This window comes from Myotis myotis, unplaced genomic scaffold, assembly GCF_014108235.1.
Source record: "Myotis myotis isolate mMyoMyo1 unplaced genomic scaffold, mMyoMyo1.p scaffold_m19_p_7, whole genome shotgun sequence".
NCBI lineage: Eukaryota > Metazoa > Chordata > Mammalia > Chiroptera > Vespertilionidae > Myotis > Myotis myotis.
Window position 1 is genome coordinate 71,164,066 of NW_023416379.1, and position 24,866 is coordinate 71,188,931.

General features: G+C 38.9%; 1 protein-coding gene across 1 annotated transcript in view; it reads left to right on the top strand.

The window, feature by feature from the left end:
- EYS (eyes shut homolog) overlaps nucleotides 1–24,866 on the top strand; it is a 1,264,258-nt gene that overhangs the window by 1,233,938 nt on the left and 5,454 nt on the right. Inside the window, 1 exon segment of the mRNA XM_036318417.1 lies at nucleotides 22,956–23,117. Within this exon segment, the coding sequence (XP_036174310.1) occupies nucleotides 22,956–23,117 (162 nt within the window).

The window sequence follows — 24,866 nt, forward strand, 5'->3', positions numbered from 1 at the left end:
AAGGAGGCAACCAATCAATGTGCTTCTCTCATATCGATATTTCTCTCTGTCCCTCGCTTTTCCACTCTCTCTAAAAATCAATGGTAAAATATCCTCAGGTGAGGATTAAAAATAAATAAATAAATAAATAAATAAATAAATAAATAATATAAAAAGCAGCCAAGATAGTGATAGAAAGATAAAATATGCCATCTTCACAAGAAAATAAAAGAGAAAAGGTAAGAGAAGGAAATGGGTGGGAAAGGACAGAAGGGAAGGACAAGCAAGACAAAACAGGCTAGTCTAAGAGATGGCATTGCAACTGAGTGTAAAATTAGCTTTGAGTTTCCTGGAAATCGGAGAATACAACCAGTTGCAACTCATGTATTGCCTCATAAAAAATGTATACTATTAAGGACAGATAACTGTATCCTAGTACTGAACTCTAATAAAGAATTGAACAAGCTCCAATTTTTTAATAAAATTAAACAGCATAATCTATACTATGTTTAATGACAATTTTCTAGAAGAGATGTTTTGTATATAGTCACTTCTCATATTGATACACAATAAAGGTTAAAGACATAAGACTAAGTAATAGTTCTGTAAAGATGATTATATCAAAGCTAAAAGAATAAAGTAGTTTCTAATGATTGGGCATGTTACTGGGGTAATATTTGGCTTGGGAAATAATTAACTAACATTTTCATTAGATTATTACTCTTGGATATCAACTGTTGTCAGCCAAGTTTTCGATATTCAAAGAAGCAAATATTGAAAAATAAAAATGAAGGTCACTGTAGAAGTCCAGGTACCCTGGTTATCGATTGAAAGAATCACTATATGCTTTATTTTTCAGATTTATAGGTGACAAAGCTGATGTTTTATTATGCAAATTAAGTAGTTGGCATTTTTCTTTTCTTTTTTATATAAACGTTTCAATGGTACTCTTTTTTGAAAATAATTCTTTATTGTTGAAATAATTACATATGTCCCTTTCCCTTTTTTCCCCCATTGACCCCCTCCAGCCTGCCCCCACACCCCATCCTCCCTGCCCCAGGCCTTCAGCATGGGTTATGCATATATGCATTTAAGGTCTTTGGTTGATTACCTCCCACCCACCCACCCTCCCCGAACTTGCCTCTTAGATTCCCCACTCTGTTCCATGCTTCCATGTCTCTGGATCCACTCAGTTCATCAGTTTATTTTGTTACTTAGATTCCACATATGAGTGAGATGATGTGATACTTGTCTTTCTCTGACTGGCTTATTTCACTTAGCATGATACTCTCCAGGTCCTTCCATGCTGTCTCAAAGGGTAAGAGATTCTTCTTTTGTACTGCTGCATAGTATTCCACGGTGTAAATGTACCATAGTGTTTTTATACACTCCTCTACTGATGGGCACTTGGGCTGTTTCCAGATCTTAGCCATTGTAAATTGTGCTGCTATGAGTTCAGGGGTGCATATATTCTTTCTGATCAGTGCTTTGGTTTCTTAAGATATATTCCTAGAAGCGGGATCACTGGGTCAAATGGCAGATCGATATTCAATTTTTTTAGGAAACTCCACACTGCTTTCCATAATGGTTACACCAGTCTGCATTCCCACCAGCAGTGTATGAGGGTTCCCTTTTCTCCACATCCTCGCCAGGACTTGTCACTTTTTGATTTGTTGATGGTAGTCATTCTGACAGGTATGAGATGGTACTGCATTGTCGTTTTGATTTGCATCTCTCGGATGATTAGTGACCTTGAGCATTTTTTCATGTCTCTTGGCTTTCTGTATGTCCTCTTTTAAAAGGTGTCTATTTAGGTCCTTTGCTCCTTTTTTAATTGGATTGTTTATCTTCCTTTTGTTAAGTTATATGAGTTCCTTATATATTTTGGATATTAACCCTTTATCAGATATATCATTGCCAAATATGTTTTCCCATAAAGTTGGTTCTCTTTTTGTTTTGTTGATGGTTTCTTTTGCTGTGCAGAAGCTTTTTATTTTGATGTAGACCCATTTGTTAATTTTCTCCTTAGGCTTAGGAGAAATATCTCATAGTAAACATATTGCTATGAGAGATGTCTAAGATTTTGATGCCTACGGGTTCTTCAAGGATTTTTATGGTTTATGACTTACACTTAAGTATTTTATCCATTTTGAGTTTATTCTTGTGTATGGTGTAAGTTGGTGGTCTAGTTTCATTTTTTTGCATGTATCTGTCCAATTTTCCCAACAGCATTTATTGAAGAGACTGCCTGGGCTCCATTGTATGCTCTTTCCTCCTTTGTCAAATATTAATTGAGCATAATGGCTTGAGTCGATTTCTGGGTTATCTGTTCTGTTCCATTGATCGATGTGCCTGTTCTTGTGCCAATACCAGGCTGTTTGATTACAGTGGCTTTGCAGTATAACTTGAAATCTGGTATTGTGATTCCTCCAAATTTGCTTTTTTCCCCCTCATGATTGCTGCAGCTATTCGGGGTCTCTTTTGATTCCATATAAATTTTTGGAATATTTGTTTTAGCTCTGTGAAATATGCCATTGGTATTTTAATAGGGATTGCATTGAATCTGTAGATTGACTTGTGTAGTATGGACATTTTAATGATGTTGATTCTACCAATCCATGAACACGGTATATTTTTCCACTTGTTTGTATCTTTTTCTATCTCTTTTTTCAATGTCCTGTAGTTTTCCAAATAGAGATCTTTTGCCTCATTGGTTAAGTTTATTCCTAAGTATCTTAATTTTTTGTTGTTGCAATAGTAAATTGGATTGTTTAATTTCTTTCTGAAGATTCATTATTGCTGTATAAAAAAGCCATGCCGGGAGCCGGTCCATGCTTGCTGTTTCAAGGGACCTGGCATATATGGCATACTGTTTTTAATATGTTTGCTCACCTTCTTGGCACTATGTGTTTTAACCAAGGTCTCTGAGAAAGGTTGTTTCCCCAGGTAGGGATTTTCCCCTGAAGGTCGGGAGGGAATAAAACCACTTAACTAAGTGCCAGGTGGGTAATTAATCACTTTCACTACGAACAATCATGCTTAAGCTACATAATCTTTACTCCCTGGAATGGAGATAAGAAACGCCCTAACCTTTGAAATAGAGATTGATAGGATTGGAATCAACTGGTATAAATACAGATGTAAGAAGACAGAACCAAGAGAGACAGAACCTACACAGAACCTACAGACAGAAGAACTTCGCTGGAGAGAACATGGCAAAGGATCCTGGACTGAACCTGACTACAGAAATTGGCAAGAGAACCTGACTAGAACCTGGTGACTGAACCTGGCTGGAGAACCTGGACAGAACCTGGCTGAAGAACCTAGCGAGGGAACATGGCTACAGAACCTGGCTGGAGAACCTGGAGAACCTAGCAAGAGAACATGGACACAGAACCTAGCCGGAGATCCTAAGCAGAACCTCTCTGGAGATCCAGACCAGAACTTGGCTGGAGATCCTGGCTGGAGATCCTGGCTAGGCTGCTGATCAACTGAACGCTATCTCCGTGTCCTTCCTTCTTCGCCGACTCCGTCCACACCTTTGGGGACCCCTGGACCTGCTGGGGCTGGACCCCGGCATATGGCGCCCGAACAGGGACCCCTAGGTAAGCGCCCCACAATCGGGACGGATCCGACTCCACCATAGGAAGAGGGTGGATAGTCTTCGCCGACTCCGTCCACACCTTTGGGAACCCCTGAAAAAGGATTCCCCTAGGTAAGCCCTCCCCATTGAGAACCCCACACTCGGGACGGATAGGACTCCACCAGGGTACTGCAGACCCCCCTATAGAGGATAAGTAGGGTAAGAAGGTGGATAGTACAGAACTTAGATTGAGAAGATGTGCCATACTGAGTCCAAAGAAAGAAGACTCTGTATTGATCTTTAGATTAAGAAGATGTGCCATACTGAGTCTAAAGAAATAAGACTCTGTATTGATCTTTTAATACATATGCTTGCTAGCAGAGGAATTAAGGTTACTCCCAGTCAGACAGAACGTTTTATACAAGAAGTATGTCCATGCTTTTCTGAGGAAGGAAAGGTAGATGTAAAGGCATGGGAGGAGGTAGGCCCAAGGAGCCTTATCCTTAACCCCACTGCAGCCTTTCCACCCCGGGAAAGTGCAGGATTGGCAAGCTCTCCCTGGGGTGATAGATCAGGACTCAGGTAATAGCAGAAAGCGCCAATCCTACTCTTAAAATGGATACAAGAGAGCATTTCGGGGTTTTCTTTTTAATGCCCGCTTTTAAAAAATAAAAAAGGGGGAATTTGCCGGGAGCCGGTCCATGCTTGCTGTTTCAAGGGACCTGGCATATATGGCATACTGTTTTTAATATGTTTGCTCACCTTCTTGGCACTATGTGTTTTAACCAAGGTCTCTGAGAAAGGTTGTTTCCCCAGGTAGGGATTTTCCCCTGAAGGTCGGGAGGGAATAAAACCACTTAACTAAGTGCCAGGTGGGTAATTAATCACTTTCACTACGAACAATCATGCTTAAGCTACATAATCTTTACTCCCTGGAATGGAGATAAGAAACGCCCTAACCTTTGAAATAGAGATTGATAGGATTGGAATCAACTGGTATAAATACAGATGTAAGAAGACAGAACCAAGAGAGACAGAACCTACACAGAACCTACAGACAGAAGAACTTCGCTGGAGAGAACATGGCAAAGGATCCTGGACTGAACCTGACTACAGAAATTGGCAAGAGAACCTGACTAGAACCTGGTGACTGAACCTGGCTGGAGAACCTGGACAGAACCTGGCTGAAGAACCTAGCGAGGGAACATGGCTACAGAACCTGGCTGGAGAACCTGGAGAACCTAGCAAGAGAACATGGACACAGAACCTAGCCGGAGATCCTAAGCAGAACCTCTCTGGAGATCCAGACCAGAACTTGGCTGGAGATCCTGGCTGGAGATCCTGGCTAGGCTGCTGATCAACTGAACGCTGTCTCCGTGTCCTTCCTTCTTCGCCGACTCCGTCCACACCTTTGGGGACCCCTGGACCTGCTGGGGCTGGACCCCGGCAAAGCCATCGATTTGGGGTGTTGATTTTGTAACCTGCTACATTGCCAAATTCATTTACTAAGTCTGGTAGTTATTTTAGTGGAGTCCTAAAGGTTTTCTATGTACAATATCATGTCATCTGCGAATAATGAGGGTTTTACTTCCTCCTTTCCAATATGGATGCCTTTTATTTCTTCTTCTTATCTGATTGCTATGGCTAGAACTTCTAGTACTGTGTTGAATAAGAGTGGTGAAAGTGGGCATCCCTGTCTTGTTCCTGTTCTTAGGGGAAATAGTTTTTGTTTTTGCCCATTGAGTATGATGTTGGCTGTAGGTTTGTCATATTGGCCTTTATCATGTTGAGATAATGCTCCCTCTATTCCCACTTTGCTGAGAGTTTTTATCAAAAATGGGTGTTGGATTTTGTCAAATGCTTTTTCTGCTTCTATTGATATGATCATGTGATTTTTGACTTTCAATTTGTTTATGTGATGTATCACGTTTATTGATTTGCGAATATTTTACCAGCCTTGCATCCCTAGAATAAATCCCACTAGGTCATGGTGTACGACTTTTTAATATATTGCTGGATGCGTTTGCTAATATCTTATTGAGGAATTTAGCATCTTGTTTATCGGGGATATTGGCCTGTAATTCTCTTTCTTTGTAGTGTCTTTATCTGGTTTTAGAATTAGGACAATCCTGGCCTCATAAAAAAAAAGATTGAAAGGGTTCCTTCCTCTTGACTTTTTTGAAATAGTTTGAAGATATAGGTGTTAGTTCTTCTTTGAATGTTTGGTAAAATTCCCTGTGAAGCCATCTGGACCTGAGCTTTTGTTTGCTGGGAGTTTTTTTTATTACTGCTTCTATTTCATCAGTTGTTATTCTCTTATTCAGGTTTTCTTATTCCTCTTGATTTAGTTTTGGGAGATTGTATTTTTCTAGGAATTTGTCCATTTCATCCACATTGTCCAGCATGTTGGCATATAGTTGTTCTTAGTATTTTCTTACAATCCTTTGTATTTCTGTGATGTTAGTGGTTACTTCTCCACTTTTGTTTCTGATTTTATTTATTTGGGTCCTCTCATTGTCTCTTGATGAGTCTGGCTAACAGTTTAACAATTTGTTTATCTTTTCAAAGAACCAGCTCTTAGTTTCATTGATTTTTTGTATTGTTTTTTAGTCTCTTGTTACTTATTTCTGCTCTAATCTTTATTATTTCCTTCCTTCTACTTACTCTGGGGTTTTCTTGTTCTCTTTCTAGTTCTTTAAGTTGTAGGGTTAAATAGTTTATTACTGATTTTTCTTTTTTGAGGTATGCCTGTAGTGCTATGACCTTCCCTCTCAGGACTGCTTTTGCTGTGTCCCAGAGATTTGGGGTTGCTGTGTGTTCATTTTCATTTGTTTCCAGGAAGTTTTTTATTTCTTTCTTGATCTCGGTAACACATTCATTGTTTAATAACATGCTATTTAGCCTCCAGGTGTTTGAATGTTTTGGGGTGTTTTTCAAACACCCAAATTCTGCTCCAGAAAACATGCAATAGAACACCTCTCCTTAGAAGATTTTGAAAGCAGGAATCACCAGATGTCTCTATCATAAAGCAATCAAGTGATTTTATAGAGTACTTAACTTTTAAGTACTAACGCCCCATTTTGAGATCTGCAAAGATTGTTTAGAACAGAATAGCCACCCAAATAACTGAGTTAAACAATTAAAGACGAGTTGTTCAGCATTATCCATCTGGGCGCTAAAGAAAGCCTGACTAAAGGGATAATTTTTATTTTTTTCAATAATTGACACTTAAGCATTCCTTCTGTTAGCAATTATCCAATAGGTTCAATTGCTTGTTCCCACCACTCCCAGTAGATTCTGATAATAATCCAGCAAAGAGAAAGGATGTTTATTTTCCATTTTTGCTCCAGTAATGAGGTGTGTGCTCAGTTAATCTAAAATTTGTCAAACAGCTTAGGTTGAAATGGAGAGGTAAAGTCTTAAGACTTCGTATGACATTAGGAAGGTTGAGAATCACTGGTCTAGACTAATCATGTAAGGCTAGGTTATGATGCAGTGAGAAACAATCCCAAAATCGCAGTGTCTTAACAAACAAAAATGTGTTTCTTGCTCACACTATGCGTCATCAAGGAGGCTTTTCTCAAACTACTCAGGGACTCAGGTAGGTGGAGGCTTTTTGTGGAGTTTGTCTGTTTGTATATCTGATGCTTCTACAATCACTGAGCCTAGGAAGGGTAATACAAAGCTTTACCCTGGTTCTGGCCCCTCAAAAGGGACAGGAAAGTTCAATCCTATTATGTGCTGAAAAGGAGAGAAAATCTGAAATGTTAGGTGAGCAGCCTTCATGATTTCCACACCTCATCCCAATAACAAAGACCAGGAGAATTTCACACAAAAATATCTTACACTGGAAATAGCTGAGAGGTCTTTTTAATTCTTTAAGTTGCCTTTTAAACTTTTAATATGGATGGTAAAAAAAAAAAAAAAAAAAAGTAAAATCTGTCCTGGCTGGTGTACCTCAGTTGGTTAGGTGTTGTGCTGGCACCAAAGGTTGCCAGTTCAATTCCTGGTCAGGGCACATGCCTGCATTTCTGGCTCGATCCCGGTAGGGGGCGTGCTGCAGGAAGCTAATCGACATTTCACTCTCACATCGATGTTTCTCTCTCTCTGTGTCCCTTCCTCTCTCTGTAAAAATATTTTCTAAAATACAGTAAGTAAAGCCCTAGCTGGTTTGGCTCAGTGGATAGAGCATCGGCCTGTGAACTTTCAGGGTCCCGGATTCATTCCAGTCAAGGGCACATGCCCAGGTTGAGGGCTCAATCCCCAGGAGGGGATGTGCAAAAGGCAGCTGATCAATGATTCTCTCTCATCATTAATGTTTCCTTTTTTTCTTTTTTGTATCCTGCTTCATTGCGAAATTCGTTGATTAAGTCTAGTAGTTTTATGGTGGAGTCTTTAGGGTTTTTTGTATCAGTATCATGTCATCTGCACGTAATGAGAGTTTTACTTCCTCCTTTCCAATATGGATGCCTTTTATTTCTTCTTCTTATCTGATTGCTATGGCTAGAACTTCTAGTACTGTGTTGAATAAGAGTGGTGAAAGTGGGCATCCCTGTCTTGTTCCTGTTCTTAGGGGAAATAGTTTTAATTTTTGCCCATTGAGTATGATGTTGGCTGTAGGTTTGTCATATTGGCCTTTATCATGTTGAGATAATGCTCCCTCTATTCCCACTTTGCTGAGAGTTTTTATCAAAAACTAGAGGCCTGGTGCATGGATTCATGCATGAGTGGGGTCCCTCAGCCTGGCCTGCGTCCTCTCGCAATCTGGGACCCCTCAGGGGATGTAGCCATGATGAAGCAGCAGACGGCCGGGGAGAGCCCCAGTCAGGGCTGGGCACAGCTCTGCTGCTGCTCATCCCGGCCTGCTGCGCTTGCTGCCGCCACCGCTTGGTAGCACTGCTGTGGCTGCAGGAGAGGCTCAGGCCATCCGTGAGCCCAGCTTCTGGCTGACCGGTGCTCCCGCTGTGGGAGTGCACTGACCACCACGGGGCAGCTCCTGCATTGAGCGTCTGCCCCCTGGTGGTCATTGGGCGTCATAGCAACCGGTCATTCTGGTCGTTCGGTCAGAAAGGTGGCTTAGGCTTTTATATACTAGTATATAGATGGGTGTTGGATTTTGGTGAATGCTTTTTCTGGGTCTATTGATATGATCATGTAATTTTTGTCTTTCAATTTGTTTATGTGATGTATCACATTTATTGATTTGCAAATATTGTACCAGCATTGATGTTTCTCTCTCTCTCCCTCTCCCTTCCTCTCTGAAATCAACAAAAATATTTTTTTGAAAAATAAGTAAAATCCGACACTGTAAAACCTGAAATGTTTAATGATCCCTTCCTGGGGTCTATGTCTTTTGAATTTTCTGAGTCTCAACTGTAAGATCCTTCATATAACCTTGGTGGATCATGACCATTACAGAGAGTCACTCAGGCAGGATCTGATGCCCAACCACACAGAGCACTTAAAGAGACTCTGGAAACAAAGTAAACTGGAATAGGGGCACACAGGCCCTGGGACCACACACTAAAAAATTACAGTCAACCAGTGGGTTTTGTTAGATTTCCATGCAAGTGCAGTCCCAAATTTTGACATTTCAGCAATATGAATTTTAAGAAGATCAAAGTGACCATATTCTACAAACTTGAAGTTGACTAAAGATACTGCTAAGGTTCATCAGCCTTGTCAGGAACTGCAGGTCAGAAGTGCCCTGAGTGGAAGGACACGGAAAGGTCCAAAGGACTGTCTGATGCGACGGAGGACATTAGACAGCTGAGAGAGATGACAAACAGCTGCAGACAAGAAAGACCCTTCCGGTGTTATCACTGATCCTGAGTGTCATCTTGGAAAAGCTAAAAGCAGCAAAGCAGCAAGGTGAGGGGGGAGAGCAAGCATTAGCACAAATCAAAAACAAAAATAAAACACCCCGCTCCCCCTGATTTCATTTTCCAAGCTCAATCTGAGCTATGGAGAAAGAATTGAATTAATTCAAATTGAATGGGATTTCATAATACCTGAGTGATAACATTTCATGTGACCTGAAAATGGTCAAAAAGCTAAGGAATTTGCCCGGGATATCGCCAGGGATGAGAATAAAAGATCCCACAGAGCATGTCTAAAGGGCAACCATAGGGGGAAAAGTCAAGCTACTTTCTGAGTGCCTCCTATCAAGTCCAGCTCTTTCAATAAATCTTTTCCAAGTCCTCACATCTTTCCCGCGATCTTTGATAATATGCCAACCTGTGCTCTTCCTAAAGCAATCTTTGCTCATGCTAAAAATGTCTTCCTCTGATGTCCCATATCACCTACTCTGAAGTGTTTTGAAGAGATCTACAGGGGTGGGGGGAAATAAACTTAACAGTTGTTCATATAGAAAATAATACAATAATTAATAAATAATAATACAAGAATGAAGTTTGTGTTTTGCATACTCATAACTGTAAACCCACTTTTGCCCATCCCTATATTTACTCAAAATATTGTTGTTTTAGGAATCTATGGGTTCTTTTAGTCAGGTGGCGAACCATTGCAATCCAAGTGTTTACACCTCACGAATCAGCCCATTCTGCTTTCTTTTTTTTTTTTTCTTCTTTTTTCTTTTAAACATGTTTCTATTGATTTTAGAGAGAAAGGAAGGGAGAAGGATAGAGAGATAGAAATATTGATGAGAGAGACACATCAATTGGCTACCTCCCGCACACCGCCCCTCCCCCCACCACCACCAGAGATTGAGCCTGAAACCTGGGCATGTGCCCTGACCTGGAATTGAACCTGGAAACCTGTTGGGTCATAGGTCAATGCTCAACCACTGAACCACACCAGCCACACCATTCTGCTTTTTCCTCAGATTGCATTGGCCTGGTTTCAGTCAATGCCATGTTGTGAAACAGTGGTAAATATTAAGTAATTTCTCTAGGAGTCCTTTTTATAACAAATAAGGTCATGAAAGTGAGGTCATGAGTGAAACTTATGTGGTTTGGAAGTTATGGGAATCATTAGCTATTATTCCTCTGAGAATTATCCCTTCTGAAACTGCCTCTCACGCTGACCAGCCCTGAAGCTATTGGCCAGAACCCAGTAAATGAGTTGTCCAAGAAAAGGGGTGTTGGTGTTTTTTCTTAATTAACCTATATTGATTAGCAAAGTCTCCTAAAGATGATTCACTGTCAGAATGACTGTGAGTCACTGGAAAACCTGGACTTTTCCCAAATTCTATCTCAGAGTGAAGAATAGTGGAAATGTTCTGCAGTTAATTTAGGAACGATAAAGATGACTTACTGAACCAGAGTTCTTTCAAGCTCTCTGTGTAGCTTCTACCTGTGTCCACAGGCAGACCTACTCATATCTAAAAGGCATCAAAACTTTCAGTATCCTGCTTAAGCTGTAACAATTTAATGTACAAAATCATCATAATTCAGCAATAAAAGGTATTGACTAAGCATTGAAACAGTAGGTAAAATGTGCTAACATCAAACTTTCATGAAAATAAATTATTGAGTGAAAAAAGTATATTGTGGCTGAGCTGGTGTGGCTCAGTGGTTGAGTGTCTCGACCCATGCACCAAGAAGTCACGGGTTCAATTCCAGTTAGGTACATGCCTAGGTTTTGGCTTGATCCCCAGTAGGGGGTATGCAGAAGGCAGCTGATCGATGGTGATGTTTCTATTTCATGTTGATGCTAGTGTTGATGCTAATATCTCTCCCTCTCCTTTCCATTCTCTCTAAAATCAATAAAAACATGTTTTTTTAAGAAGTATATCATGCAAAGTTTATCTGTAACATGGTTTCATTTATGTGAGTATCAGATACTACTAGATATGCACACACAGTCATTGTATATGCATTGAAAACTAAAGTCTGGCTATCTATTAACAGGAGTTCCTGGGAATTAAGAGAGAAGAAAGCACAATGAAATTTCACCTTTTTATCTTACGCTCTTCTGTACTGTGTAAATGTCTTATAATGAATATGTATTACTTTAGTAATTCCTACAAGAACTATTTCAAAAGGACACTCACTTTTTAAACCTGTATTTTTTTAATTAAATTTTATTGGAGTGACTTTGGTCAACATGAGCATACAGGTGGATTACTAAGTTATAGGCCCATGTGCCCACCACCCAAAGTCAAGTCTTTTCCTGTCACCTCATATTAGGACCCCTTCCTCCCCCTCCCCTCCCTCCCTCTGACATCCACCACATTGCTGTCTGTGTTCATAAGTTTGTTTTATATTCCACATATGAGTGAAATCATATAGTTCTTAGCTTTTTCTGTCTGACTTATTTCACTTCACATAATGTTCTCAAGGTGCATCCATGTTGTTGTAAATGACACTATGTCATCCTTTCTTATGGCCGTGTAGTACTCCAGTGTGTATATGTACCACATCTTCTTTATCCAGTCCTCTATCACAGGGCACTTTGGCTGTTTCTAAGTCTTGGCCACCGTGAATAATGCTGCAATGAACATAGGGGTGCATATATCTTTGCATATAAATGATTTGGAGTTTTTCGAGTGTATACCCAGGAGTGGGGTTGTTGGGTCATGTGGTAGCTTTATTTTTAATTTTTTGAGGAATCACCAGACTGCTCTCCATAGTGGTTGTACCAGTCTACATTCCCACCAGCAGTGAATGAAGGTTCCCTTTTTACCACAACCTCTCCAACATTTGTTGTTGCTTATCTTGTTGATAATGGCCACTCTAACTGGTGTACGGTGGTATCTTACTGTAGTTTTAATTTGCATTTCCCTAATTGCCAGTGAGGTTGAACATCTGGCATATATGTATTATCTATTAGCTGTTTATATGTCTTCTTGGAAGAGGTATATTTTCAGGTTCTCTGCCCACTTTTTGATTGGATTGTTTATTTGTTTGATGTTGAGTTTTATCAGTTCTTAATATATTTTGGAAATTAAACCTTTGCCAGAGCTACTGTTTGCAAATATCATCTCCCATCTGGTTGGCCGACTGTTTGTTTTATTGTCCATTTCTTTTGCTGTGAAGAAGCTCTTCAGTTTGATATAGTCCCATTCATTTATTTTTGCCTTTATCTCCCTTGCCTTTAGGGTCAAGTCCATGAAATGTTCTCTATCACCCAGGTTCATAAGTTTGGTACCTATATTTTTTTCTATGTGATTTATAGTTTTGCGTCATAGGTTTAGGTCTTTGATCCATTTTGAATTAATTTTTGTACATGGGGACAAACTGAAATCCAGTTTCATTTGTTTGCATGTGGCTTTCCAGTTTTCTCAGCACCATTTATTAAAGAGACTATCTTACTCCAATATGCATTTCTGGCTCCTTTGTCAAAAATTATCTGTCCATTTACGTGTGGTCACTTTCACCACTCTTGTTTGACATAGTACTGGAAGTACTAGCCATAGTGATCAGATAAGAAGAAATATAAGGCATCCAAATTGGAAAAGAAGAAGTAAAATTGTCCTTTTTCTCAGACAACATGATACTGTACTTAGAAAACCTTAAAGACTCCATTAAAAAACTACTAGACTTAATAAATAAATTCGGCAATGTAGGAGGATACAAAATTAACACCCAGAAATCTATGACTTTTTTATACACCAATAATGAACTCATAGAAAGAGAAACTAAAAAAAAAAAAAAATCCCATTTACTATTGCAACACAAAAATTAAGGTACCTAGGAATAAATTTAACCAAGGAGGTAAAGGACCTGTACTCAGAAAATTACAGGGCGCTAAAGAAAGAGATAGAGGAAGACATAAACAAATGGGAGAATATACCATGTTCATGGATTGGTAGAATCAATATCATTAAAATATCCATACTACCCAAAGCAATCTATAGATTCAATGCAATGCCCATTAAAATACCAACGGCAAACCTCAAAGATCTAGAACAAACTCTCCAAAAAATCATCTGGAATAAAAAAAGAGCCTGAATAGCTACAGCAGTCTTGAGAAAGAACAAAGTTGGAGGGATCACAATACCAGGTATCAAGCTACATTACAAAGCCACTGTTCTCAAAACTGCCTGGTACTGGCACAAGAACAGATATATAGATCAATGAAACAGAACAGAGAATCCAGAAATTGACCCAAGCCATTATGCTCAATTAATATTTGACAAAGGAGGCAAGAGTATACAATGGAGTCAAGACAGTCTTTTAAATAAATGGTATTAGGAAAATTGGGTGAATATGTGCAAAAAGAAATGAAACTAGACCACCAACTTACACCATAAACAAAAATAAACTCAAAATGGATAAAGGACTTAAATGTAAGATGGGAAACCATAAAAATCTTAGAAGAAGCCATCAGCAGCAAAATATCAGACATTTGTTGTAGCAATGAATTACCGATACAGCTACTAGGGCAATGGAAACTAAGGAGAAAATAAACAAATGGGACTACATCAAAATACAAAGCTTCTGCACAGCAAAAGAAACCATCAACAAAACAACAAGAAAGCCCACTGCATGGGAGAATATATTTGCCAATGTTATCTCCGATAAGGGTTTAATCTCCAAAATTTATAGGGAACTCATACAACTTAACAAAAGGAAGATAATCCAATCAGAAAATGGGCAAAGGGCCTTTCCAAAGAGGACATACAGAAGGCCCAGAGAGATATGAAAACATGCTCAAAGTCACTAATCATCTGAGAGATGCAAATCAAAACAACAATGAGATACCATCTCACACTTGTCAGAATGGCTATCATCAACAAATCCACAAATGACAAGTGCTGGCGAGGATGTGGAGAAAAAGGAACCCTCTTGCACTATGGTGGGAATGCAGACGGGTGCAGCCACTGTGGAGAAGAGTATGGCGTTTCCTCAAAAAATTAAAAATGGAACTTCCATTTGACCCAGTAATCCCACTTCTAGGAATATATCCCAAGAAACCAGAAATACCAATCAGAAAGGATATATGCACCCCTATGTTCATAGCAGCACAATTTACAATAGCTAAGATTTGGAAACAGCCTAAGTGCCCATCAGCAGATGGGTGGATTAGAAAACTGTGATACATCTACACAATGGAATACTACACTGCTGTAAAAAAGAAGGAATTCTTACCATTTGCAACAGCATGGATGGAACTGGAGAGCATTATGCTAAGCGAAATAAGCCAGTCAGATAAAGATAAATATCACAAGATCTCACTCATTTGTGGAATATAATGAACAACATAAACTGATGAACAAAAACAGAACCAAAGTCATAGAAGCATCAATTAGATTGTCCAACCTATGAGGGAAGGAGGGCGTAAGAGATCAACCAAAGGACTTGTATACATGCATATGAGCATAACCAATGGACACAGACAGGAGTGGGGATGGGGGCATGTGCTGGGGGTTGGGGTGGTCGGGAGAGGTCAATGGGGAAAAAAGGAGACTTATGTAATACATTAAACAGTAAAGAACTTAAATTTTTAAAAAATGACATTGAGATTTTATGGGGCTTGCATTAAATCTGTATATTGCTTTGGGTAAAATGGCCATTTTAACTATGTTGATTCTTCCAATCCATGAACACAGGATATTTTTCCATTTCGTTGTCTTTTTCAATCTCTTTTAATAATGTTTTGTAATTTTCAGCATATAGGTCTTTCACATTCTTTGTTAAGTTTATTCCTAGGTATTTTATTCTTTTGATTGAGATTGCAAAAGGAATTGTTTTCTCCATTCCTTTTTCTGAAGTTTTGTTGTTGGTAAACAGGAAGGCAATGGATTTTTACACATCGATTTTATATCCTGCAACTTGACTGTACAGTGGGGCCTTGACTTACGAGTGTCCCAACTAACGAGTTTTTCAAGATACGAGCCGTCTCTCGGCCGATTTTTTGCTTTGAGTTGCGAGCTAAAATTCGGGTTATGAGCCAGCTTCAGATACCCCACCGCTAGTTGGCACAGCGAACGTCACAGTGAGCGCCACAACATCAGCCCAGCATCACGTGTCTCACTCGTTCACTTTTGATTTGACATACGAGTAATTTGAGTTACAAACTCCATCACGGAACGAATTAAACTCGTAAGTCAAGGACCCACTGTATTTGATTATTGTTTCCAGTTTTTTGAGGTAGAGTCTTTAGGGTTTTCTATATATAGCATCATGTCGTCTGCAAAAAGTGACAGTATGACTTCTTCCTTCCTATTTGGATGCCTTTTTTTCTTTCTCTTGCCTTATTGCTCTGGCTAGAACTTCCAGCACTGTGTTGAATAAGAGTGGTAAGAGTGGACATCCTTGTCTTATTCCTGATCGTAGGGGAAAAGCTTTCAGTTTTTCACCATTGAGTATGACATTAGCTGAGGGTTTATCATTTATGGCCTTTATTATGTTGAGATACTTTCCTTCTCCTATTTTATTGAGCATTTTAATCATAAGTGGATGTTGTACCTTATCAAATGCTTTTTCTGCATCTATTGACAAGATCATATGATTGTTAGCCTTTCTTTTGTTAATGTGGTGTTCTTTTGTTATGTTGATTCATTTGCAATTGTTGAACCATCCTTGTGCCCTTGGAATGAATCCCACTTGATCATGATGCATTATTTTTTTGATGTATTGTTGTATTCAATTAGCTAGTATTTTGGTTAGGATTTTTACGTCTGTATTCATCAAGGATACTGACCTGTAGTTTTCTTTTTGTGTGTTATCTTTGCCAGGTTTTAGTATCGGGGTTATATTGGCTTCCTAGAATGTGTTAGGAAGCCTCTTCAATTTTTTGGAAGAGTTTTCAAAGAATAGGCTTTAATTCTTCCTTGATCACTTGGTAGAATCCACTGGTGAAGCCATCTGGTCCCGGACTTTTGTTTTTGGGGAGGTTTTTGATGGTTGTTTCAATTTCCTCACTGCTGATCGGTCTATTTAGATTTTCCAGTTCTTCATGATTTAGTCTAGGAAGGTTATATATTTCTAGGAACTTACCCATGTATTCTAGATTATTGAATTTGGTGGCATAAAGGCTTTCATAATAATTTAGTATGATCCTTTGTATATCTCTGATGTCTGTGGTGATTTCTCCTCTCATTTCTGATTTTGTTTATATGGTTCTTTTCCCTTTTTTCCTCAGTGAGTCTAGCCAGGGGTTTGTCAATTTTATTAATCTTTTCAAAGAACCAGCTCTTTGTTTTATTGGTTTTTTTGTATACTCTTTTGTTCTCTATTGCATTTAATTCTGCTCTAATTTTTATTATTTCCTTTCTTCTGCTAATTTTGGGTTGCTTTTGTTCTTCTTTCTCTAGTCTTTTAAGGTGGGTGTTAGGTTGTTTACTTGGAATTTCTCTTGTTTCTTGAGATAGGCCTGTAATGATATAAACATCCCTAGAGGTTTTTGATGTGTTTTTTTAATGTATTTTATTGATTTTTTTTACAGAGAGGAAGGGAGAAGGATAGAGAATTAGAAACATCGAAGAGAGAGCAACATCAATCAGCTGCCTCCTGCACACTCCCCACTGGGGATGTGCCCACAACCGAGGTACGTGCCCTTGACCGGAATCAAACCTGGGACCCTTGAGTCTGCAGGCCAATGCTCTATCCACTGAGCCGAGCCGGTTAGGGCCCCTAGAGGTTTTGATATGTTGTGTTATCATTCTTGTTTGTCTCTATATATCTTTTGATCTCACCTTTTATTTCTTCTTTGACCCAGTCATTTTTTAGTAATATGTTGTTTAATTTCCACATATTTGTAGGTGTGGGGTTTTTTTAACCTCTTTTTGCAATTGATTTCTAATTGTAAGGCATCATGGTCAGAAAACATGCTTGGAATAATTTCAATCTTTTTGAATTTGTTGATGACTATTCTGTGACCCAACATATGGTCTGTCCTTGAGAATGTTCTATGTGAGCTGCACAAGAATGTGTAATCTAATGTTCTGAGATGAAATGTTCTGTAAATGTTGATTATATACTTTTGGTCTGGAGTTTCATTTAAGGCCAATATTTCTTTATTGATTTTTGGGGGGTTTGGTTGATCTGTCTAGAGCTGTCAATGGAGTATTCAGGTCTCCAACTATAATTGAGTTTGATCTGTTTCTCCCTTTAGATCTGTGAGTAGCTGTTTAATATATTTCAGTGTTCCTTGGTTGGGCGCATATATATTAAAAAGTATTATGTTTTCTTGATGTAGTGTTTTTTTATCATTATAAAGTGTGCATCTTTGTCTCTTGTTATCTTTGTTTTCTTGAGATCTATTTTGTCAGATATAAGTATGGTTACACCTACTGTTTTGTGGATGTTATTTGCTTGGAGAATCGTTTTCCATCCTTTTACTTTGAATCTACCTTTGTCTGTGCTTTTTAGATGTGTCTCTTGTAGGCAGCATATGATTGAGTTTTGTTTTTTGACCCACTCTGCTACTCTGTGCCTCTTTACTGGTGAATTTAGACCATTTACGTTTAGGGTAATTATTGATGTATGAGGATTTCCTGTAGCCATTTTATCTTTTGTTTTCTGGTAACTCTGTGCTTCCATTGGTTCTCTTCCTTTATGCTTCTATCTGTTGTTTTTGTTTGGGGGTATTCCATACATATTTCTTCTGTTTCTTCTTTTTTTTAAGCTATATGTCTTGTTTGGGGGATTTTTGTGTGTGGTTGCCATAAGTTTTATAAAAAGCGAAGTTGCGTATATACCATGGTTTTTTCCCTTTTGAGTGCATCTGATCTTCATCTTCCTTTACCTATTCATACCTGTCCCTCTTCCCTTTGTATGTTTTTGTTGTCGCAAATTATCCCTTTTATGCTATGAGTTTTTTGGCAATCCTACTGGTAGTGTTATGACCTTATGTTCTTTGTTTCTGGTAGAATAACTCCCTCCTGCAATAGAGGTATTCTAGTGATAAAATCCCTCAGCTTCTGATGTCTGAGAATGTTCTTATTTCTCCTTCATATTTAAAGGATAATTTTGCTGGATATAATATGTGTGGCTGGTAATTTCTCTCTTTCAGATATTTGAATATTTGGTTCCACTCTCTTCTGGCTTGTAGAGTTTTTGCTGATAAGTCAGGTGAAATTTTTATGGGTTTTCCTTTATAGGTTACTTCCTTCTTTTCCCTGGATGCTTTGAGGATTTTTTCTTTGTCGCTAATTTTTGATAGCTTCATTACCAAGTGCCTTGGAGAGGGCCTCTTTGAATTGAGGTCACTAGGTGTTTTGTTTGCTTCTTGGATTTGAGGATTTAGTTCTTTCCATATATTTGGGAAGTTCTCATCCACTATTTGTTTTAATAGACTCTCCATTCCATACTCTCTCTTCCTCCTCCGCTATGCCTTATGATTCTGGTGTTATTTTTTTATGGAGTCAGAGAGATCTCATAGGGCTATTTTGTATTTCTTTTTATCAGGTCTCTCTCTTCTTCCCTCTGCATCATTTCTTGATTTCTATCTTCAATATCACTAGTTATTTCCTCTGACTGGTTGGTTCTGTTTTCTAGGCTCATCAGCTCACTCTTAATTTCTTTAATTGCCTGCTTCATTTCCAGGATTTCAACTTGATCCTTTCAAATTTCAATTTCTTTGGAGAAATACTCATTTTGTTCATTGATTTGTTTTCTGAGTGCTCTGAATTGCCCGTCAGTATTTTCTCACTTCTCATTGAGTACTAGAGGCCTGGTGCATGAATTCATGCACATTGAAAGGAAATTAATTAGAAGAAATATTTTAATATCGCTATTCGCCCTTTCTCTGTAATAGAGGTGTCAACCAAATTCACGATCGACAATAACAGATGGAAACACATGCGTGCGTTGGTGCCATTGAGAGCTTTATATATATAGACTAGAGGCCCGGTGCACAAAATTCGTGCACTGGAGGGGGGGAAGTCCCTCAGCCCAAATTACGAGAGGGCACAGGCTGAGGAACCCCACCAGTGCATAATCGGGGCCAGGGAGGGACACAGGAGGGCTCCAGGGCATGTCTGGCCCAAACTCGATTGGCCAGACCCCAGCAGCAAGCTAACCTACCAGTCGGAGCATTTGCCCCCTGGTGGTCATTGCCCCTCATAGTGACTGGTCAACTGTCTGCCCCCTGGTGGTCAGTGCATGTCATAGCAAGCAGTTGAGCAGCCTTAGCATATCATTAACATATTACGCTTTGATTGGTTGACCAGACAACTGGACACTTAGTATATTAGGCTTTATTATATAGGATAAACTTGCTTAATTAGACCTGCTTTCTGATTTAACTAAACTTTTTCCATCCCAGTGAAGCACGCCAACTTGTCTTTCAGGTAATTGTCAGAACACAGCAGTAAATATCAACACAAAGCAGATTATTATTGTAGATCACACAGGGAGAACAAAGGGTGAAATATTTAACTGCAGCAGTGTTTGCCTATATTCTGCACAGTGAGAAAACCTGAAGTCATTTTCAAGTTCCACCATTTCTTCTTTTCAGTCCAGTCAAGTTTCTAAACTTTCTAAATCTCCGTTTTCCAGCTAATGAAAAGAAAATAGAATTCCACCGAGTCTCCTATTTACCTACTCCAGGACTTCTGTGAGGATCAAATGAGATGAGGCATGGGAAAACGCTTCACAGACATTTGGTTAAAGTGTAGTGCAAGTCAGTTTCCTGGGCTGAAGAACTCCAAGGAGGCTAGTCGCTAGGGAGAGGAAGCTGGGCATTGCTACGTGACATCATTACCCAGCACCCACAGCCACTGTTTCCAGGCTGGGCTGTGGGCTGCATTTTGCACCATGGGATCTCGGCAGCATTAGCTGCAATTTGATGGGGTGTTGCTCTGGGGTGGTGGTGGGGCCTGTGTCCCACTTGGGGGAAGCCGAGTGTTGCTTCGTTGGTGCCAGGTCCACGGTGCTGTTTCTTTGTAAATGGCCAATGTGTGTCACGGCAGCTCCTGTATTAAGCATCTGCTCCCTGGTGGTCAGTGTGCGTCATAGTGACAGGTCAGATGGTTGGAGGGACACTTAGCATATTAGCCATATATAGATAGATAGATATATTTATGTGTGTGTGTGTGTGTGTGTGTGTGTGTGTGTGTGTGTGTGTGTATATATATATATATATATAATTTTTTTTTTCTTTTCAGAACTGCAATCTTGAAATCTCTTTCAACTCTCATAATTCCATGTATTCCAGCCTATTTTCTGGGGATTTTTCATTTTCTTTCTGGTCATCATTGTTGTAGTAGTTGTTCATGGCATTCACTGTTCTCCTTTGTTTTCCCATCTCTGAGGAGGTCTTTCTACTCTGTTCCAGTAGATGGCACTGAATTGCAAGATTTTTTTATCCTCTTTGGCCTCATAGTTTTGAGCCTCTGCAGCTTCCGTAGGGCTGTACCGCCTCTGTTGCTTGGGGGTGAGGTTTGTTTTTCTCTCACAGTAGTGGCAACCACTGACCTCCACAGGTCCATCCCAAGCGCCCCTCCTGGGGTTCAGTCACAGAGGGAAACTGAGTTTCTACTGCAACAACTCTTGGCCTACAGATAATTCACTGCTGGAGCCAACTCCAAGGGCAACAGGAAGCGCGATTTTGGAATCGAGTCAGTGGCAGGGCTCTGTGATTTACTTTCTTTGCCTGAAAGCCCACAGCCAGGCCACCCGTGTGGAGCAGCTCTGTAGGGCATGTGTCTGCTGACTCCAGCTCACGCATGCAACTCAGACCCCATTCACAACGCGCCCCCACGGTTCAGACACCCTCTCACTGCTGTGTACATGACCACACAATGCTGCCACTCCAGTGGCTACTCCAACAGCCAGCCACTGGCTGGGTTTGCTCTCTGTTCACCCTGACCAGCTGAGGAAAGTGCTCGTAACTGCTGCTGCCAGTTCCCAGCTGCACTGCAGACATGCTGCTGCACTGTGGCTGTGTTCAGCTTCCTCCCTTCTCATCTCCCCACTTATTCCAGGGAGCCCAACTAGTTCCAGTGTGCAGGTCTCTCAGGCATGCATCCGTATTGAGCAGGGACTTATTTGTTGAATTATAGGTGGTGATTTTGTTGAGATGTTAATGGGGAGAGGATAGACACGCCCTTACACCGCCATTCCTCTGACCTCCACCTAAACCTGCATTCTTAAAATAAACTTTAGTTCAGTGTTTATGAACATGGGTCTAAGAAACACTATGTCAGAGACACCTGTGTGTTTATGAAAAACATGCTTCCTAGACCCCACCTCAGCTTTAATAAATCAGACCCTCTAGGAGCGAGGTACACAACTTCCCATTCTTGGCAACCCCACCATGTGGATCTAATCCAGCCGTGGGCAAACTGCGGCCCGGATCCGGCCCGTTTGAAATGAATAAAACTATTGGAAAAAAAGACTGTACCCTTTTATGTAATGATGTTTACTTTGAATTTATATTAGTTCACACAAACACTCCATCCATGCTTTTGTTCCGGCCCTCCGGTCCAGTTTAAGAACCCATTGTGGCCCTCGAGTCAAAAAGTTTGCCCACCCCTGAATTCTCTACCATTCTGAATTGCAGTGAATCAAAATGAATGATGTTGTTGCTTAAACATCAGCAACTGCCAACATTTCTTTGATGAACACACATCAGTTGCCTGTCAATCTAAAAGTGAAAGTAAAAGTTAGTGTAGGCCTGGTCCAAAGGGAGGAGAGCCCAAGTAAATAAATGAATGGTTCAAAGCACATGGTGAACCAGAGCACGCTCTGTGCAGCACTGTCTCATTACAAACGGAGGAAGAAAGAAGGAATGTGGATTCCATAAGGAGGTAAAAACTGCCAAGTGCTCAGAGCTTCCCTTCTTCCCCTCATGGTCCCCATCTGGTTGGTTGTACATAGACGCAACAACTCATATCTGATGGACTAAAAATAGATTAATGACTCTACTTCAGTTCATATTGAAATGAATCTTCTCATGCTTAACATGAAGCAAAACTCCAGAGTTAGCACTTTCTGAGAAGAAAGGGGCCTAAGTTATTCTCAAGTAAACTGACATTTATTTTTATTCATGTAGTCACTTCAAATGTATCTTGACTTGATTACACTCTATATTTTGATCAGCGATATAGAAACAGAAGAATAATTCATATAGCAGTGCCTTCTATGTTCCACTATTTGAACCATCTTTCTGAAAGCATTGTTCATGTAAGACATCCCGAGAAGCTCACATTCTTGAGATAAGAACAAGACATTCTCAGAATCGATGCATCTGATGCCTGTCTGTCCACAATGCACTCTAGGGCAGAGGATTTGTGTCACACGGTGCCAGCAATAGGAGCCTAGGTACCAGAAATAACAGCAGGCTTTTCAATAACTGGCCCCATTACCAAGTGCCTACTGTTAGTGGGATTAGAACAGAGTGACCAAGGTTCAATGTACATGCAGCAGGGAGCAATCCTTGGAAGAAAAGGTAAGTGGCAAAATTTTGAGTTCACCGTACTGATGCATTAATGAGCAAGATTGTTTTTCCAAACTGGTTTTTGTCTTGTGTTGTTCTTTAGTTTTATCTATAAGTGACCCATCTTTCAGAAGCCACGAATTATCCTGGATGTCTTTTGCTTCCTTTCATATTTGTAAAAAGACACATATTCAAATGCAGTTCCAGGTTTTTTCCACAGATGGCATCCTTCTTTACGTGGCACAACACCTAACAGCACAATCAGGTAAAGTTGACAGGATCTTTGTTTGCAAAGTGGAAAAAATCCTAATGAATTCCCGATAGTCCATTAAGTAATAGGTGATGAAGTATTTTTATTTTAAGTCACCTCGCCTATCAATATGTAATCACTTGATACTTTCATGTTCTATGGTTACTCTGAGCGTTATGTTTATGAATTGACTCCTTAAATATAAATGTTAATAAAATAGCAAGAGCTTTGTTAGAATTTTAAAGTTAGCAAAATCTAAATATAGTATAATCTCAGCTTTATAATAATCCCATCAAAAAAGAGGTTGAAGCCATATCTGATAGTCTATGGCAAAAGGAACAAAATATGCATATAACAGATTTGTTTTTTAAAAAAAAGAAGGCATGCTGGTAGTTTGCCAATAAATCTGTCCAAATTAACAGCTCCAAAAATTTTTCTTTAAGTTGTTTTGTCTTCTAAATGATAAAAAAGGTAGGATCTACATCCCAAATTAAGTTTATAAAAAATCTTAACTATAAAAATTTGCATAACTATTGTAAAAGAATATGAAATAACAATATCTAAGTACTATGCTTCAGTTTTAAAAATTAATATTTGAGTTTTTACTTTGTTCTAAATTACTTTTTTATTTTGTTCTCCAGAACTTAAAAAAGACATTTGCATGCATTTTTAATGCAAAATCTTTTTTAAATTTTACATTTAGGATTTTTTTTTCTTTTTTTTTTCTCAGAAAATGAAATTTTTGTATTGAGAAATACCTCAGTTTTCTTCTCATGGTCAACAAAAATAGTACAGGATTTTCACAATATAATTATTTTTAAGGTGCTTTAATATGTTACTAAGTGATAATATCAGAGAATTAGACCAAAGTGGTTCCATCTCAATGCACTGTTGAAATACCTTCAAAATTAATTCAAGGAGAAAAAATGATACTCCCCCCCCCCCAAAAAAAAATAACATGATTGCGTTACAAAATATACCTTAGAAGAAATTTTTCTCCTGAGATTTGATATTATATTTGGTTTTAAATTCATAATTAATTTAAATATCTGTAAAAATGCTAAATGGGAGAATCATGCACAAATAGAAATTTTCTGTTTATAAATCAAGAGACATTAAGAGGTAATTGGCTTCAGTTATATTGCTCATTAAAAATACCCTCAGAGTTAACCTTTGTACAGTAAGGGCAGAAAATCAAGAAATATTTGGGACTTGCTACGAATGCTGTACCATAATTTTATAATTAGTATATATACTTCACAGTATATAAAATTAAAAGCCATACATACACATTAATAATCATAGGCAAGAACACTTTTTGCCTATTAAAAAGTATCTTTTTATACTTTTAAAAGGCATTGTATTACAGTTCATGAAAGTCAAGATTTTCCTTTTATCTGCCATAGACACAATTTACAAAGAGAACTAAAAATATACTAATTAGTTTTATGTCATGATTGGTGCTATATCTGACACTTAAGTAAGGAAATAATAAAAACTTTAAAATGTAAAAAGAAAATCTAAGCTCTACATTTGTAGACTTAGATTAACCTAAAGGTAATTATCAGTTGAAAGGCATATACTTATTTATTAGCAATCAAGTGGTGTAACGAGGGGTGAAGTATTTTTCATTTATTTAAGGTTGCATAAAATAAAGGTGACTATCCTGTACTTTGTACCTTCTCTAAGAACCGCATCTGATGGAAACATTAACTGAGCCTTCTAGCTCATCCTCTGCTAAGAAGAGCTATCCTATCTAATAAA